At 58.3% G+C, this 15,847-nt stretch overlaps 8 protein-coding genes across 8 annotated transcripts in view; 6 read left to right on the forward strand and 2 right to left on the reverse strand.

Moving 5' to 3' along the window:
* Positions 1–198: 198 nt before the first annotated feature.
* Positions 199–1,886, forward strand: ACA1_395180 (protein ei24 family protein; the record flags this gene model as incomplete). The annotated part of the gene is made up of 8 exons (XM_004340696.1): positions 199–414; positions 488–679; positions 767–900; positions 982–1,073; positions 1,155–1,231; positions 1,312–1,375; positions 1,463–1,539; positions 1,644–1,886. 8 exons carry the CDS (start codon positions 199–201, stop codon positions 1,884–1,886), a joined length of 1,095 nt encoding a protein of 364 aa, XP_004340744.1.
* Positions 1,887–3,743: 1,857 nt separating this feature from the next.
* On the forward strand, positions 3,744–5,515 carry ACA1_395190 (uncharacterized protein; the record flags this gene model as incomplete). Its single annotated transcript, XM_004340697.1, has 9 exons — positions 3,744–3,934; positions 4,025–4,138; positions 4,162–4,210; positions 4,256–4,552; positions 4,766–4,805; positions 4,879–5,006; positions 5,076–5,148; positions 5,218–5,273; positions 5,429–5,515. 9 exons carry the CDS (start codon positions 3,744–3,746, stop codon positions 5,513–5,515), a joined length of 1,035 nt encoding a protein of 344 aa, XP_004340745.1.
* Positions 5,516–5,992: 477 nt separating this feature from the next.
* Positions 5,993–6,407, forward strand: ACA1_395200 (uncharacterized protein; the record flags this gene model as incomplete). The annotated part of the gene is made up of 2 exons (XM_004340698.1): positions 5,993–6,059; positions 6,121–6,407. 2 exons carry the CDS (start codon positions 5,993–5,995, stop codon positions 6,405–6,407), a joined length of 354 nt encoding a protein of 117 aa, XP_004340746.1.
* Positions 6,408–6,601: 194 nt separating this feature from the next.
* ACA1_395210 (nonspecific lipidtransfer protein) lies at positions 6,602–8,736 on the reverse strand (the record flags this gene model as incomplete). The annotated part of the gene is made up of 11 exons (XM_004340699.1): positions 6,602–6,757; positions 6,844–6,986; positions 7,079–7,189; positions 7,302–7,479; positions 7,639–7,702; positions 7,783–7,881; positions 7,965–8,035; positions 8,116–8,202; positions 8,355–8,411; positions 8,482–8,575; positions 8,651–8,736. The coding sequence occupies 11 exons, from the start codon at positions 8,734–8,736 to the stop codon at positions 6,602–6,604; spliced, it is 1,146 nt and encodes a 381-aa protein (XP_004340747.1).
* A 95-nt stretch (positions 8,737–8,831) lies between these two features.
* Positions 8,832–9,922, forward strand: ACA1_395220 (Eukaryotic initiation factor 4E; the record flags this gene model as incomplete). The annotated part of the gene is made up of 5 exons (XM_004340700.1): positions 8,832–9,125; positions 9,230–9,334; positions 9,414–9,491; positions 9,587–9,723; positions 9,808–9,922. 5 exons carry the CDS (start codon positions 8,832–8,834, stop codon positions 9,920–9,922), a joined length of 729 nt encoding a protein of 242 aa, XP_004340748.1.
* Positions 9,923–10,940: 1,018 nt separating this feature from the next.
* On the forward strand, positions 10,941–14,131 carry ACA1_395230 (WWE domain containing protein; the record flags this gene model as incomplete). The annotated part of the gene is made up of 6 exons (XM_004340701.1): positions 10,941–11,152; positions 11,542–11,774; positions 11,858–11,985; positions 12,080–12,302; positions 12,384–13,998; positions 14,098–14,131. The coding sequence occupies 6 exons, from the start codon at positions 10,941–10,943 to the stop codon at positions 14,129–14,131; spliced, it is 2,445 nt and encodes an 814-aa protein (XP_004340749.1).
* A 478-nt stretch (positions 14,132–14,609) lies between these two features.
* ACA1_395240 (uncharacterized protein) lies at positions 14,610–15,168 on the reverse strand (the record flags this gene model as incomplete). Its single annotated transcript, XM_004340702.1, has 2 exons — positions 14,610–14,720; positions 14,806–15,168. 2 exons carry the CDS (start codon positions 15,166–15,168, stop codon positions 14,610–14,612), a joined length of 474 nt encoding a protein of 157 aa, XP_004340750.1.
* A 142-nt stretch (positions 15,169–15,310) lies between these two features.
* The window catches only part of ACA1_395250 (uncharacterized protein), a gene marked incomplete at both ends in the record, with an annotated part of 760 nt that continues 223 nt past the window's right edge, over positions 15,311–15,847 (forward strand). Inside the window, 3 exons of the mRNA XM_004340703.1 lie at positions 15,311–15,391; positions 15,492–15,581; positions 15,660–15,813. Coding sequence (XP_004340751.1) covers positions 15,311–15,391; positions 15,492–15,581; positions 15,660–15,813 — 325 coding nt within the window. The remainder of the gene's footprint in view (positions 15,392–15,491; positions 15,582–15,659; positions 15,814–15,847) is intronic.

The following is a 15,847-nucleotide window of genomic DNA, read 5'->3' on the forward strand; positions in this document are numbered from 1 at the left end:
GAGGTCCAACAGGAAGCTGAAGTCCCTGAGAAAGCGGCGGAGCTCAGCGAACTCGAGCTCAGCGGCGCGGAGGCACCGATTCGGAATGTAAATACCGAAAGGGGAGATGACGAAGCCTCGGCGATCGATGAGACCAGCGACACCCAGCTTCCGGAAGAACCGAAGCTGAGCGCGCGCATACCCGCCGACGAAGAGGTGATGGAGCTGAAGGAGAGCATCAAGCGAACCGAGGAGGAAGACAAAGAGGAGAAAGAGAAGATGGCGGCCATCCAAAACAAGCTCAAGAACATGCAGGCCCATTCCTTCAAGGAGCGGCTGGAGGTGGGCAGTCTCGTCGCCAAGGAGCTCTCCTCCTCCATCTTCTACGGCTTGCGGGATTCGCTTCGGGTCAAGCACGCCACCATCTCCATCCAGGTACCAGAATTCTCCTCTCGCCTTCCCGCGTCTTCGCATTCTCCTTACGCTTGTGTGTTGACGCGCGCCACAGAAATCCAATAGGGTCTACAACCACATCATCGACACTCTCATCTTGAACGGACCGCTGCTCCTCTTCATGTACATTCTTTTTAAATACCTCTTCGAGCCCCACTTCCACTCCATGCTCAACTTCAAGGAGCACTCCGGCTTCACGCTCGTGCTTGTACAAATTATGGAGTTCCTACTCAAGGCCTCCTTCTTGGTACGCAGCGCATCCGCGCTTCTCCCTCGCTTGCTCCTTCTCGTACTGCGACGCTCATCGTCATCATCTCTTTTCGTCTTGCCGTAGGTTCTGTGGGTGGGTCCGATCTACGTCCTGTCCGTGGTGCTGAACATGCAATGGTCGCAAGAAGTCGGCAACGGAGCATTCTCCCTTTATCTCTACATCAGACGGGGTAAGACCGTTCAGAAGGCCTCCAAACCGTACGCTCGTCTTCCTTCCCGCCCTTATGCACTCCGCATGGCTTACTCTTATTACGCAACGCGCGTGCCACACGCGAGCAGACTGTCGGACACGATTGCTCAGATCATCTACTGGCAAGTCATCTTCGGCGTCTTCAACTTGCTCAACTTCCTCTGTAAATTCGTTCCGATTGGTACGGTGACTTCGGTTGCTGTTTGAGTGCACCAGTTCTGCAAGAGAGTGCGACAACTCACTTGACTCCAACAACTCATAGTTGGGCCGCCCTTCTACTTCATTTGCCTGTGCTGGCTCAACGCCGTCTACTGTTTCGACTACAAGTGGGGCAATCAGGTAAGTACTCCGCCCTCTATTCTCCCGCCAATGATCATCGTTGCCCTTCGTGACCGACTCTCCGGTACGCCTATACGCAGAAATGGAGCCTGCACAAGAAGATAAGCTATTGCGAAACGCGTTGGCTCTACTTCATCGGTTTCGGTACGGCCGCGGTCCCTTTGGGCGCAACTGGGTTACTGCTAATGTTCATGGCTCTCTCCCTTGTTCCTTCCATTACGCCGTACACAGGGCTGCCGATCACGTTGGCCACCTTCTTCTTCGAGTACATTATCAGCTACTCGCTTGTGTCGTTGCTGTTCCCTATGGTGCTACTCTCTTCTTCACTCCCTACATCTCTTGCCGACCGTGCTTCGTCTTCATCACCAAGCTTCAAGCTAAACAGCTAACGGTCCGCGCTTTCGTTTTTTAGTTCATTCCGATGGCCATGTATGGGTCACCCAAGACGCAGAGCCTCTGGAAACCGATCCCAATGTCGAGGTTCCTCGACAGCAGCATCATCGCGCCGCTCATCCGGTTCATCTTCACCCTGCCCTCGCAGGTCGAGAAGCTCGAGCAGAAGGCCGACACCATCGTGCGCTTCCTGGCCATTGCCGTCTGCTCCTCCGTCGTTCTCGGCGTCGTGACCTACCTCCTCCACTATCTCGTCTACTGAGAGCTCAGCTCAGCTCCGCTCTGTTCTGACGCACATGCAACAAGCGCATGCGTGTGTTTCGGTCGATCGACTTGCTCTGAAAATACAACCGAACCAACAACAACAACGACGAAGAAGAAGGTTTAGGCGCTCTATCGTGTGGCCTGATGGTTGGTTACGGGCCAGAGCGCGAAAGGGAAAAAGGGAAAACCCTAAAGAGGGACTGCCGTGTGACCCTGTAACGAGGACTGGGCCTTTTGGCGCCAGCACGGACACGCCGGAGAATGGTAGGGCCGCGCTAGTTTGGAGAGGGAGCTCCCTCTCAACACTGCGAAAGCGAACGCAAACCAAGTTTGTGCTTTGAGGAGAGTGCCTGGTTACAGTACTATGAATACACTCGCCTCAGAGACTGAAGACGTCGGTCATGTTGTGCAGCAACCGCGCTTCAAAGTGGGTGGAGCGAGCGTTCTTCTGGTGCAGGCGGACCGCTGTTTCCAAGTCGGCGCTGTAACTTTTACCATTTTGGAGCAGAGAGGCGGAAGACCGAGCCGCGTAGCACGAGTGGCGAGTAGAGAAAAAAGAACGGGCGAGAGAGGGCAGAGAGGCAGAGTAAAGCGGCAGTGGATAGGTGGAGAGCAACGAGCTGCAAACGAGTCGAACTTCAAACAGTGTGCCTTCAACCAACTTCAAACTTCCAACACATTCTGTAGCAGATCGGCAGACTTCCAGGCATCCGAATCCTCACTGCCCCAGCCAACTACTAGCCCTCTCGCAGCTCTGTTCACTTCCTTTGGTCGCTTGCCCCACCAAGGACTGCGAAGCGCACTACACTCAGCCCGGCATCCGCCCGCTCTGCGCCCTCCGCACTACCACTACTACGCGCAACCCCGCGGCCTTTTTCTTGAAGGCAACAAGAAGAGGGCCCGCACTGCTCGGCCGGCCCCTTCATGGCGGAGCACGTCCAGGCTCGCAAGAAGCACGGCGAAGAGATCGTGATCTGGTACGTCGCTTCCTGACCCTGAGATCTTCTTGTAGACCACGTGGGAGCGATCCCACCACCCGGCCCGCCACAAGCTGGGAAAGGAGACAAGAACTGACCTCAGCCCACCACCCGCCACCCCACCCGGTCCCCAACCCTCATCTGTCGCTGCCTGGGCAACCTGTCAAAAGGTTGAAGGAGAACTATGAGCTGGAGGAAACCACTGGCTGCATTAGCAAGGTGCGTGCCCCCTTCACCTGCATCCGCCTCCCCATCCGGCCTCTCGATCCATATCTCTGGTTTCCTACCCGATAGGCCTCAGTCTATCACGACTACTTGGTCATGTGCCACAACGACCGCCTGCAGCCCACCACCGGTACGCCATCATACCTACCAACTGGGAGAAGTAGTTGACGTCTGGTCTAGCCTCACTTGGTCGCTCCTTCACGGTAACCTGGTGTTCGCGAACGTGATCACCAGGCCCTGCTTTTGGCAAACTCGTACGGAGGGCCTTCCCCTCGGTGGCATCTAACCGACGAGGGCCGAGAGGCCACGCGCTGCACATGTACTCCGGACTGCGAAAGCGAGCGATCCCCATACAATTGGGTCCCGAAGACGACTCCGGCGATCTGATGTCACCCTCCAGCCCCCCCTCGCACTCCTTCGCTGCAGTCACGTCCTCGACCTCGAGCGGCTTCACGATGCCGGTGTTGGTGAGTCCTGATTTGTCCAGTCCCGGGCTAACTAGCCCACGGATGGCCCAACACCATCACCTCTTAGAAGGGGAGGTGCGCCGACAGCAACAAGTGCCTCAGCCCCATCCTCATCTCCACTACGGTGTACCAACTCATCATCGTCAGCAGTACGGGAGCGAGCTCCCCACGTTCTCGTCGCCAACGATGCCACCTCAGCGCTTGGGCGCGCCTTCGTGGATGACGAGCTTGGCCAGGGCTGAGCACTCCAGCGATGACGGCAGCTGGCGGCTCTCCAACCCGGCCATCGAGCCCGACCTCCCTCACCCTTCCAACCGCTTCGCATTCATTCCGCCCCGCGCTACGTTCGAGAGCATCGCTGAGTGGGCCACGGCCAGGTACACCCCGAGCTCCTCGCAGTTCCGCGGTGGCTCTCGAAGAAGAGCGCAGGCAGCTGACGTCTGACAACAAACTGTTCGCCCTCGCAGGGTGGAGGAGAGGGTGGAAAAAGGAGACAGCTCGGAGGAGATGACCAGCGTAGGCAGCGATTCGATGGAAGAAGCCACGTCGAGCCAATCCTCGACGGGGCCTGGCATAACCGCGTGTCGTCCGTGTTTCCCACCAGGCAGCACGGCATCAACAACAGCGGCCAGATGCATCTACAGCAGCAGCAAGTACCCACTCAGCGAACCTCCTCCACAGCTCCTCGAATCCAGCAGTCCCTGTCGGCCGAGTTCTATCCGATCCCCGCCACGGCCCACTTCATCCATCACCAGCCACCGCCTTTCTCCTTCTCCGCGTCGCACACGCCAGTGTCCGTGGTCGGGTCTCCGCAGACCAACCGCCGCCCGCCGCCTCGTCCGCGGTCGGCTTCGGGAGTTGACGCTGGCTTCCACCCCTCGGTGGGCTACCAGCACAGCGGGGGCTGGGATGTGTACAGCCCAACAGCTGACCCTGCGGCCCCGGCGGCGGCAATGTCGTCTTCGCCGCCGAACTTCCCCCACAACGGCTTTCAGGTAACAGCGGCGAGCCCGCTTTCGGCCGTGCGCACGGCGCCCTTCGAGGAGAAGCCCAGCCCCAGCAACAGCAACACCGGCAATAGGGGAGCTGCGGCCTCGGCCGGCCGCACTCCCTTCCACGCAGTACCGCAAACAGCGCCGCGCACACATGTAGCTGCGACACTGGTACGCGAACGCCAGCTCAACACCCCCATCAATTTTGATCAAGAGGTCTCGCCCGACGTAAACGACGCGCCTCACTACTCCGAAGGTTCACCCACCCACCCACATCGCCATAGCCCAAGTGCGCTTGCTGATTTGCTTTTTTTTTCTTGATGTAACAGTGGCCGCCCTCACTTCCATGTGCCGGTTCTACTATGCGAACCTGTTCAAGAACGTGCTGGCGTGCAACTTGGAGGGACTGCAGCTCGACATCGACCGGTTCTGGGAGTACGTGGGGAAACACTTTTTGGTACGTCATATTGGTGGGCGTCGCATGGCTCTGTCTGTTTTAGCCTGACCCTTGAGTGCCGCCCTGTAGGGTCTCTTCTTCTACGAGTCTGTGTGCCATCGACTGCTGCAGATTGAGAAGAGTGTCCTCCACGAGGTCAGCGGTACGGACTCAGAGTCTTGCGTTCATCTCCTGCCCCCGTCCCAGAAGAATGCTCAATGAACTCACACAGATGCGTTGATGGTCCATCCGATCGAGCAGCGAGCCATGTACATGCATCAGGTGGCGGTACTCCTTCCCACCTGGCTCTGCCGAAGGAAGGCCCTCCTGCCCGCCCCGCTCTTCGCCTCTCTTCACCAGGTAGGGCCGTCGCCGCACCCAGCCCCAATCGGTTGACAATCGGCTCTGACCAGCTTCGTTTGACCTTTCTATCGCCATTGCAGATCGTGAGCGACTTTGCAGTGCAGCTATACGCACAGGCTAAGCACCTGCAGACGCTCGCGGGCCACAATTCTCGACCGGCGCAGTAGACAGACATCCCCACCACATATAGATTCCTCTCCCCGACGACCCATCCCTCTCTTCCCCTCACCCCGACGACCCCCTCTTGTTATTGAGTTCTGTTCTTCCGCTTCGTCTTCATTCTCCTTGTAGTTGTGAAAAGAACGAATTGTATTCTGCAAGAACTGAACCCGCGCCTCTCTCTTGGAGGTGGTAGGTGCGGCGGCGCTGTGCTCAGTGTGATCGGTGTGATCGGCCTTCGAGATGGGAAGACGACTTTGATTTGGATCACTGAACGGTTCACCCGGTGAGCCACAACACCACCCCGCGAGTTGTCATTGGGCGCAGGTCCAACCGAACTCTGCGCTATTGGTCGGGAGAGCGAACACCAGCTCGCGCCACCTGCTTTAAAGAACCGCTGTAGCAGAGTGGCCATCTTACTTCATCAGCTCTCTCGTCTTCACACCCCACATACCACACCATAACCACAACATTTCTCTGCAAGCATGAAGCTGTCCATCTTGTTGCTGCTCGTGTGCGCCCTTCTTGCTCTCGCCGTCGTCAGTGCTCACGGTACGACCAGCCTTAACCGCCACCAAGAGACCACTTGAGCCTAATGGTGGTGTGCGGGCAGCTGAATCGGGCAACCGCGGCGGTGGAGGCGACTCTGCCGGCGGGCGGCGCGAAGAGGGCGAAGCTCGCGGATATAGGGGCGAAGACGACGACAAGAAGAAGAGACCTCATGATGACTGCACCACCACCACTAAGAAGCCCGAGTGCACCACAACTACGAAGAAGCATGACTGCACCACCACCACCACCAAGAAGAACGACTGCACCACCGAGAAGCCGCCCAAGCCCTGCGACGAAGATAAGGAGGAGAAGGAGTACTACTGGAAGTGCGTCAAGGTGTGCCCCTAGAAGAAGCACCACGACCAGAAGGTGAAAGAGGCCGACAACTAAGCTGTCCCTCCTCCTCCGATAATCAACCCTGAATATTTGAGAGAATAGCATCTCCTATGATCATATTACTGCCGCGACCAAGGGTTAGTCCCCCTGTGTGTGTGTGGTGCATGTGTGTGTGTGTGCGTGTGTGGTGCGTGTGCGACGTACGTTCACATGTGCCCAACGCCGAGGAGTGCGATGGAGCTGGCAGAGAAGATGCCGCCGTTGGCGTAGACCAGCGCACGCTTCGCGTTTCGCACCTGTCGGCTGCCCGCCCGTCCACGCAGCTGCTCCACAGCTTCAATCACATTGTACATCGCCGGCGCCTGTCCGAAATGTCCAGTTAATAATAAAATAATAAGTAGTTAAATCATATAATAACAATAATAACAATAAATCAGACGACACGCACCTCCCAAGGTGCGCCAAAGGCCAGCAGACCGCCGTGGGTGTTGACTGGAAAATTGTTGGGGTCTCGGTTGTCGTTGCCGCCCTTGTCTTCGATCTCCTTCAAGAGCTGGTAGTACTTCTGTTCGACCCACGCACCACCCTCGCCTGCGTACGCCCCCGCCAAACACGCGGGTGTGAGGGTCGAGTCTCGAGCGCGGGGGTGCGCTGAGCGAAGAACGAATGAGAGGTGGTCGCACCCTTCTTGGCCAAGCCGACGGCTTCGATGGCGCGGATGAAGCAGATGGGGAAACAATCGTACAGCCCAAAGAAGTCGATGTCGTTGGGTCCGATCTGCGCCTCGTTGAACGCTGTCGGTACACCAAAGACTCGAGTCAGGAAATGCGTGGCCACGCACCACCGCACACGCACACTCGCACACCTGCACACGCACACACGACCTTGAAGGCGGCGGGGGAGTACCGAGCTCGGCGGCGATGTCGGCGGTGAACATGTCCTCGTCGATGACGGGCGGAGGGTAGAGCGGGCCGCTGCCCTCGCCTCCGCCCAAGACCACCACGCCCTTTCGCTTACCGTAGCCATGGCGCTCGAGCCACCTGTCGACATGGTTCGCGCACTGTATGTGAGGCGCCTCTCGCAACTACACCAAAGAAGCGAGCAAGGAGCGCAACCTTGAAGAGGCGAGAACGATCGCAGCGCCACCGTCGGCTCGACGCGCACACTGATGTGATGTCGCTCAGCGTGAGTGAGGGCAGTGGGCCAGGCCAGGGTGAGAGAGCGGCGCAAGGTGGGTTCGTACCTCGAGTAGGTTGGTCACCTTGCCGATGGGAGGCGAGGCCAACACTTCTTCGAGACTTCGCACCCTGTGACCCACAGTACAGTCAGTCACCCACTGGTGGCCACAGGTCGGCACCAAAAGGTGAGCGGGGGAAAGGTGACCCACCTTTGGGTGACGGCGTAGGGGTGCCTCGCGGCCTGCATGCTCATGAGCACCGAGCACATAGCCAACTGCTCTCGCGTGACGCCATACGTTCTCATTTGCCTGCGTGCGTATTGTCATGTGTGGTGTGAGCGTGAGCGGTGGTGCGTGCGTGCGTGCGTGCGTGCGACTCGAGGAATGCATACCACTGTGCGATCCTGTCGTAGCCGTTAGGGATGACCGGACTCTGCAGCTCGCCATCGGGATCTTGACAAGTCTAGAACACAGCACGAGAAAAACAACAACGCGTTGTCACCAGTAGTTTAGAGAGGGAGAGAGGGCGAGGCGCCACCGAACCTGGTCTGCCCTACGAAGGAACTCTTCCTTGGAGAGGGAGCACACGGCGTCGCCGGCCACCACTGCCACCGTCTCGCACCAGTCCATCTTGATCATACGCGCTGCCTCCAGCAAGCCGGTCACAGGCCCAGCGCTGGAGTGGAGTTATCGTGTCAGCTCTGCTTCTTCTTCTTCTTCTTCAACTGCACGCAGGGTAGAGGAGTACTTCACCCGCCAGTGTCGATGGTTCGCACGATGACGTCGCGTTCCTTGTTGGGCAAGAGGCCCATCTGCGTGCCCAGGAAGTGCGCTTCCATCTGACAGCATGGCAGGCACGACGGCCGTGAACACGAGAGTGCATAACGCGCGTTGCAGAGGGTTGCGTACAAAGTGGGGATCGGCCAGAGAGGGGATGGCAACGAGTCCGTCCAGCTGCCGTAGCGTCATCCCCGCATCGCCCAGCGCGAGCTCCAGCGCATTGCTGTGTTGAGGAATGGAATCGAAAATGTAAAAGAAAACGCAAATGTGCACAAACAAATGATGAAAGGCAATATACCGCATGAGCATGGAGGGCTTCTTGTTGTGTTTGCCGAGGGGCGTCATGCCGACTCCAACGATGCGGGCCACCTTGGGTCCTCTCATCTTGTCAGCTGGGGGAAATCTCTAAAACGAAAAACGAGAAAAGAGAAACAAACTTCATTAGAATAATCTGAACAAAACAACCGAGCACACAACAAATGGAAGAGATCAAGCAGGAGAGCTCGATGGGGCGAAGGGGCTCGAGCGGCGGCAGGCGAGACGATGTGGGGTTCTCTGATGGCGAGCTAGAGAAATTCGATGAGGCGCTGGAGGCGGCGTCCGATTCATCGAAGCCCGATGTACAGAAGAAATGGTCCATCCCTGCCGGCGTGGATCCCGAGGGCGGCCACTTCCTTTCCTCTGGCTACACTTTTTGGTTCGTTCGTCGTTCGGGAGCCCGTAGCCAGGAGAACTACGCCAACGCCATCAAGAGAATTGGTGGCTTTAGATCGGTACCCCCCCCCGCCATCGTAAAAGGCTAAATTGTTGGGCCAACAATACGGCCGTAATTTTAATTTTCATGATCTGTCTGCCTGCACCTGTGGTTACTTGCTAGATTGAGGGCTTCTGGAAATACTACAACCACCTCGTGCGGCCGCACGATCTGCCCAACACATCAGATTACCATTTGTTCAAGGAGGGCATCAAGCCCATGTGGGAGGTACCCTCCTCGCTTCCCCCTCGCGATTTTTCTCGATCTTAATCCTGCTGCATGCGAAATCGCGGTGCTGCACGCTCAGGACGACGCAAACAAGCGAGGCGGCAAGTGGATCATCCGCTTGAAGAAGGGCCTGGCCACGAAGTACTGGGAAGATCTGGTGCGCACCTCCATCCTCGCCTCCACACCTCTCGTTGCAACGGTCCTCTTGCCTGCCGATCGCGCTCACTGCTTTCGGTGGTACGTGCTGTGCAGCTGCTGGCGATCGTGGGGGAGCAATTCCAGGTGGGTGACGAGATCTGCGGCATCGTCTGCTCGATCCGGTTTAACGAGGATATCCTCTCTGTGTGGAACAAGAGCGCCGACAACAAGCAGGCCAGGCTCAAGATTCAGTACGTGCTCTTTCTTGGCTTCGTGTGCTGCTGCGTGGACTAGCCCTACACTTAACTGATGCAACCTCACTACCAACACAACAGCGAAACACTCAAAACGGTGCTCAACCTGCCACCCAACACGCCAATGGAGTACAAGTGCCACGACGACTCGATCAGGGACAACTCCTCCTTCCGCAACACCGACATCTACAGATGACCCCGAGGCCTCCACAATCAACGCACACAAACACAGGTTCTGCCAGTTCGCTTGGGTGAATACGCCTGTACATGATCAGGGGCTCGATCTCCTCCCTGCTCTCGTTCGGACTCTTCGCTTGGCGCAGCTATAAACTGACCGTTCCACCGAAAGCTCTGAGCTCCGTGTCCCCAGCTTTCACTCGATCACTTGAGATCTAATGCCGTGGCCACCAACTCACGTCGCTCACTCCTTTGGCATTTGCCCTAAGTGCGACAGGCCACCAAGGTCGGAGTCTGTCATCTCTTCCGTTTCCGTTTCTCGCCCATACTGCGCCAGTATCTCCCCCCAGAACGCTCTCTGTGCTCCGGTGATGATGATGGTCACCACTACTCATGCTCTACTGCGCGTAGCACACCACACGCAGCACCACAGTCCTAACGCAGCCCTCCGCCCGCAGCCGCCTTGCGCTCGACGGTCAATGGGCTCCAGGGGACCGGCGCTGGGGCATGTGTCGTGGGAGTCTGGCTCCTGTTCTCCCCGTGGTGCCACGCAGACACCACCCTTACGGCAGGCGCGTCCCAAAGGCTGTCGACTACAGCGAGTGTTACCCAATACAAGTTTTTGCCCGATTGGACATCGGGGTAATTTGGCTGGAGCTGGTTGGAGGAACTGAAGTAGCCTTAGGGAAATTTCATGATGTGTAGACACCGGTCCCACTGCGGCGGAAAGCTGGAAACGGGAACGGCACGCGCCTTGGTGGTTCCTCCTCTTCGCGGGCCAGCCTTCTCCATTTCGTTGTATTCCCACCACCCGCACCACACCACACACCTCTACCTCCCCTCCACAGGCCACACCCACTCTCTTCCTCTTTCCCAAGTAGGAAAGAGAACCAGAACACCGTGAACAGGCGCATCACCACACCACTACTTGTACCAGGTACCGCTTCAGAAAGATGGTCGGTCTTGTTACGTCGGGCAATAGGGCACTTACGTTATCAATTGTGTGCGCGGTGTCTTGGTGTGCAGCTTTTGGAGTCATGTCGTTCAGCAACAAGGTCGAGATGCTGCTCCACCACGCCAACAACACCACAGAGCGCGCCCTGCCGTTGACGCCACCCGCCCAGTTGGACTCGCCGCCGTCTTCATCTCCATCTTCTTCGCCCAACTGCCCGGCATCACCTTCTTCTTCCGGCTCCGCCACGGAGGCCGCCAACACCTTCGTCGCTGCCTCCACCATCCAGAACGATTCGTACGTCTCTTTCCCTCCCGTTCTTCCTTCTCGAAGAAGGGCTTCCTCCTTTCTCGCAACGGCGGCTGCTCCGGCCGAACGGAGGGTGCCGTAGCTGGCCAGGTTGCGCTGAGCTTGGCGAGAGTTCCTCGGCACTTTCTGTACCGCACGACTTCTGTTCCCGGCCGACTTCTGGTTCCGCAGTTCGACACAAATTCTAGTCGACAACATGCGAAATTTCTCATGAAATATCGGTTTTAGGAAAGTCGTTCGATGAGGCACGCGCTGTGCCTGTTAGGCAAGGCGTGTGCTTTTTAGTTATTCTTTGAATAGTGATATGCGATTGTATGGACAGTTACCAAGCGTGGAGATATTACCTGTTTCTCACCTGGGCTTTCTTGGCGCAACAGGTTCCAGGTCAGCATCACGACGCAGCCACCGTTGAAGACGGTCTACCAGCGCATTCTCAAGCCGTTCCCGACCGTCACGCTCACCGTGGCGGCCCCGCCCAAGAACCACAAGTCGAGCCGACGACGAAGCCGAAGCAGCCCGCTCTCCGACGACGAAGGCGATGACGCCGACGGCAACAACGTCGCGCCCAAGGCCGAAGGCGAGCTCGAGCTAGGCTGCGCCGACGTGCTGGGTACTTGACACTTCTTCGCTCCGAGCCTGCTCGCTTTGGCCAACCATCTCACCTTGCGCGCTCTTGCTCTCCTCCAATTGCAGAGACCCTTCTGGCCAACAGCTCGAACAGCTCGTCCAATGGGCTCTTCGTCGAGGCCACGCTGCTGCGCGGAGACAATGGCGAGCCGATCTCCAAGTGCCTCGACGGCAACTCCATCGTGCGCTTCGAGGTGCGTCTCATCTCCACCATTCTCTCTTTTGTCTCTGCGTAATCATGTTCATGTTAACACCCACTTTGATGTTTTGTTTACCTCCGGTGTGCAGAAAAACCCCTGGTCCGAAGGCGTGTACACGGCCACGTTCAAGAAGCTGAAGATCTTGTCTACGTCGCAGCAGCTGCAGGGCATCCTCTTCCGCCTCAAGTTCACCCTCAAGAAGTACGCCGGCAGCAACTTCACCCCGATCGCCGTGCCCCACTGCGAGGTCGTGTCGCACCCGGTCGAGGTCTTCTCCCACTCCCAGTACCTCAACAAGAAGGCGCCCAAACGTACGGCCGTTATACTATTTCTACGACTATGTATATTTAAACCTTGCGTTAACACTCAACATTCTCTTCGTTACATAGCAGCGGGCACGAGCAGCGCGAACACCAGGAAGGAGTTCAAGGACATCGTGAAGAAGATGGACGGCAAGAAGGTCCAGGGCGCGCTCTTCAGCGTGCTCCAGGCCTTCAAGGACCAGGGCGGCTCCCGGTCCTCCGTGCTCGACGTCGTGCAGCAGGTCTACGGCGGCGACGACAACAGCGACGCCAAGGCGCGCGGGCCTTCGCGCAGGATGAGCGCCCCGTCGTCGACATCTCAGTCCTACGTCAACCCGCACCAGCCACAACTGGTCATGACGGCCCCGGCCCTGTCCCTGGCGGCGCCGACCACCACCGGCGCCCTTGGAGACGCGGGCATCACCGCATCGGCTGTGGAGGCCCAGTTCCTCAACGAGCTCCTGGGCAAGCTCCAGATCGGCGCGATCTCGCTCGACGACTTCGTCAACCACCTGATCCAGGGCCTGGGCCAGTCGCGCGCCGGCCAGCTGTTGGCCCAGATGGGGCTCGGCGTCAACATCGAGGCCCCGGCCGCCGTTCCGTCGCTCGCCGGCTTCCCCTCTGCCGCAGTGCTGCCCTCGTTTCCCAGCAACAGCGCGCTCGACTCCTCCAACTCGCTCGCGGCCATTCTCAACGCGCTGGCCCACCAGCAGACCCAGCTCGCCCAGCTCCAGGCCGTGCAGCAGAGCCAGCAGCTCAACAGCGTCAACCCGTTCCTCCACCAGCAGCTCCACCATCAGCAGCAGCAGGCCCAGCTCCATCAGCAGCTCGCAGCCGCGGCCGCAGCGTCGTCGGTACCGGTTATGCCCAAGCCGCGCCGGCTCAGCAGTCCGCAGGTGGCGTCTGCCTTCTCGCCCACCTCGACCTCGACCACCTCCACATCGTCGTCATCGCCGCCGGCCACCGCCGGAAACAGCGGCGGATCGCTGCTGCACGCGCTCCCCTCGGTCTCGCTGCCGTCGTCGGCGGTCACCACCCCGTCGTCGGCCTCGTCGTCCCTCTCTACGCTCGCCGACGCCATCTCGTCGCACCTCCACATGCAGCCGCAGCCGCAGACCACCTCCACCCCCTCGTCCTGCTCGACGCCGATCACGACGACCCAGACCACTCCGCTCCTCCCCCTCTTGCCGTCGCTCGTGGACCACATGAACTCTTTCTCGTCGTCGGCCGCGTCGACCAGCGTCGTCCTGCCACCGATCGCGTCCACCCTCGCCGCCGCGTCATCGTCGTCGGCCGGACCCTTGCCTTCGCTCTTCTCCCTCTGCTCGCTGGCGTCGGCCATCGACAGCTCTGCGGCCGCCGCGCCCGCGCCCGACCAGTCTTCGTCACGCGGACACAAGCGAAGCTTCGAGGCCATCGACGTCTCGCCCGCCGCGGGCGCATCACCCTCGGCCGCGCCGCCCTCGCCCAACAAGACTGCCAAGCGCGAAGGCGACTCGTCGGCTTCGTCGGCGTCGGCAAGCGAGGAGAAGATGCAGTGGTACTGGAAGAACAACTCGACGTGGGAGCCCTATGCCGAGGGCGTCTCGGCGCAGCTCGAGCGCGCGCACAAGAACCAGACGACGTGCATCCTGGTCCTGCACGACGTGCCCTACAAGATGGACTTCCAGTCCATGACCCAGCAACGCACCGACAACCCCAAGAGGTACCCACTCCGACGACACACCATACCATACGACACACACACGACGCACATCGAAGAGAGAACTAACTTTGCTCGGGCTTTGAATCTGTTGATCAACAGGTGGAAGCACATCAGGAGGGGAGAGGAGAACTGAACGCCTCATCGATCTTGTCGATCGATTGTAATTGTACACACGCCTGTATACGACGACGACGACGACGACGGGGACGACATTCATCACCATCATCATCATCTTCTTCCAACAACGCCATCAACACGACCACGACGACACCTGCAGCAGAGCGCTCAAAGGCGGAGGAGTGCGAACGAGGACCCCGCCTGTGGAGGAGCGGGACGGACATAGGAAAAACCTTGCGACTTGTCCGTCCCGCTCGGGCGGCCCGACTTCGACTTCTTCCTCCGTTGCCATCGAAGAGGCTGTTTGTGTGAAGTTGTCATATAAATATAAATATAACTATAACTTTGTAAGCCAGCCCAATCACCACTCGACGCACAATCAACACAACCAACACTCGCTCTTCTTCGGCCGAAGTGCTGTTTTGGTGATCGTCGACAACATCGGCCTTCGGCAAAAGGGAGGGTGAAGTGAAGAGAGGAAGAGGGAGAGAGGGTTAGAGGAAGAAGAGGAGTCGGAGGACGAAGAACCAGCGAAGGAAGAAGAGGAAGAGGCGGAGTGGTGCCGGCAGAGGCATGTAGTCGGACAAGTGTCGGAACGTGGCGTCCTGTGGAATCAAACAAACGATAAGAGAACGAAATGATGCAACATTCATCAAAAAGGAAACGAATGAAGGGATGAAGGGAACGCACGTCGATGATGTGGTAGGATTCGGGGATGGGATCGAAGGTCTGGCGGTAGATCTTGTCGCCACCGCACACGACGTAGATTTCATCGCCTTTAGCAATCGGATAAGACTGCACGGCCTCGATCATCGCGTAATCGGCCGCATTCTTGCCCGTTGGCTCGATGGGGTGATGTGTCATCCATTTTCTGTTTCCGGGCAGGCCCGTCGGCGGTCCATCCGAGCGGTAGAAGATGTGCACATGAAACAGTTCGCCGGAGCCCTCAGCCGGCTGCTCGGCTCGCTGGTAGTATGTGTCCACCTTCGAGATGGATTTTTTGATGAAATTCTGGCATTTGTTTTCGAAATCGACAAAGAAGACCCTCGTCATCTTCAAGATTGTCCTCCGGCAGCTGCAGAAGAGATGAGAAAAAACAAAAATAAATTCCCTAAAAAAAGATAAAACCAGATTTATAAATCAATAAATAAGTAGGATGCAACGAGCAGCGAGCAGGCCGTTCGTGTGTCGTAGCTTTGTGGTGCACCACGACCGTTGCGGGCTCAAGGTGGGCACCGACACCATCTACTTCGCCGCCTACGCCGCCCAGTCACACGTATGATGCCCGCTCTTTACGCTGCTTCTGCGTGTCGTCCCCCCCCCAACCAATGCGTCTTATGTGCGGTGGTGTCGTGCTCTGACCCGTGTGCTGTCAGTGGTTCGGTTCGGGGCAACCGCGATCGGCGCTGGACATTGGGTCGGGAACGGGCCTGCTCTCCCTCATCCTCTCGCACCGCTTGCCCTCGGTACGGTACACCGCCCGCGTCAGTTCGCCACCAGGTGGCGCCACGATCAGCTGATCGGACGGAGGCGCCCGACACCAGCTCGAGTTGGTTCACGGGGTGGAGCTTGACGCCGATGCGTACGAGCAGACCGCGGGCAACTACGACCTCTCGCCATGGCGAGGCAAGATGCGGGCCTTCCACACCTCCTTCCAGGACTACGCCCGAACATTCACACAACCGGAGAACGAAGAAGGTGCACTCGCGCTGTGGCGCTATCATGACGTGAT

The sequence above is a fragment of the Acanthamoeba castellanii genome, assembly GCF_000313135.1.
Source record: "Acanthamoeba castellanii str. Neff unplaced genomic scaffold scf7180000084756, whole genome shotgun sequence".
Classification (NCBI taxonomy): domain Eukaryota; phylum Discosea; order Longamoebia; family Acanthamoebidae; genus Acanthamoeba; species Acanthamoeba castellanii.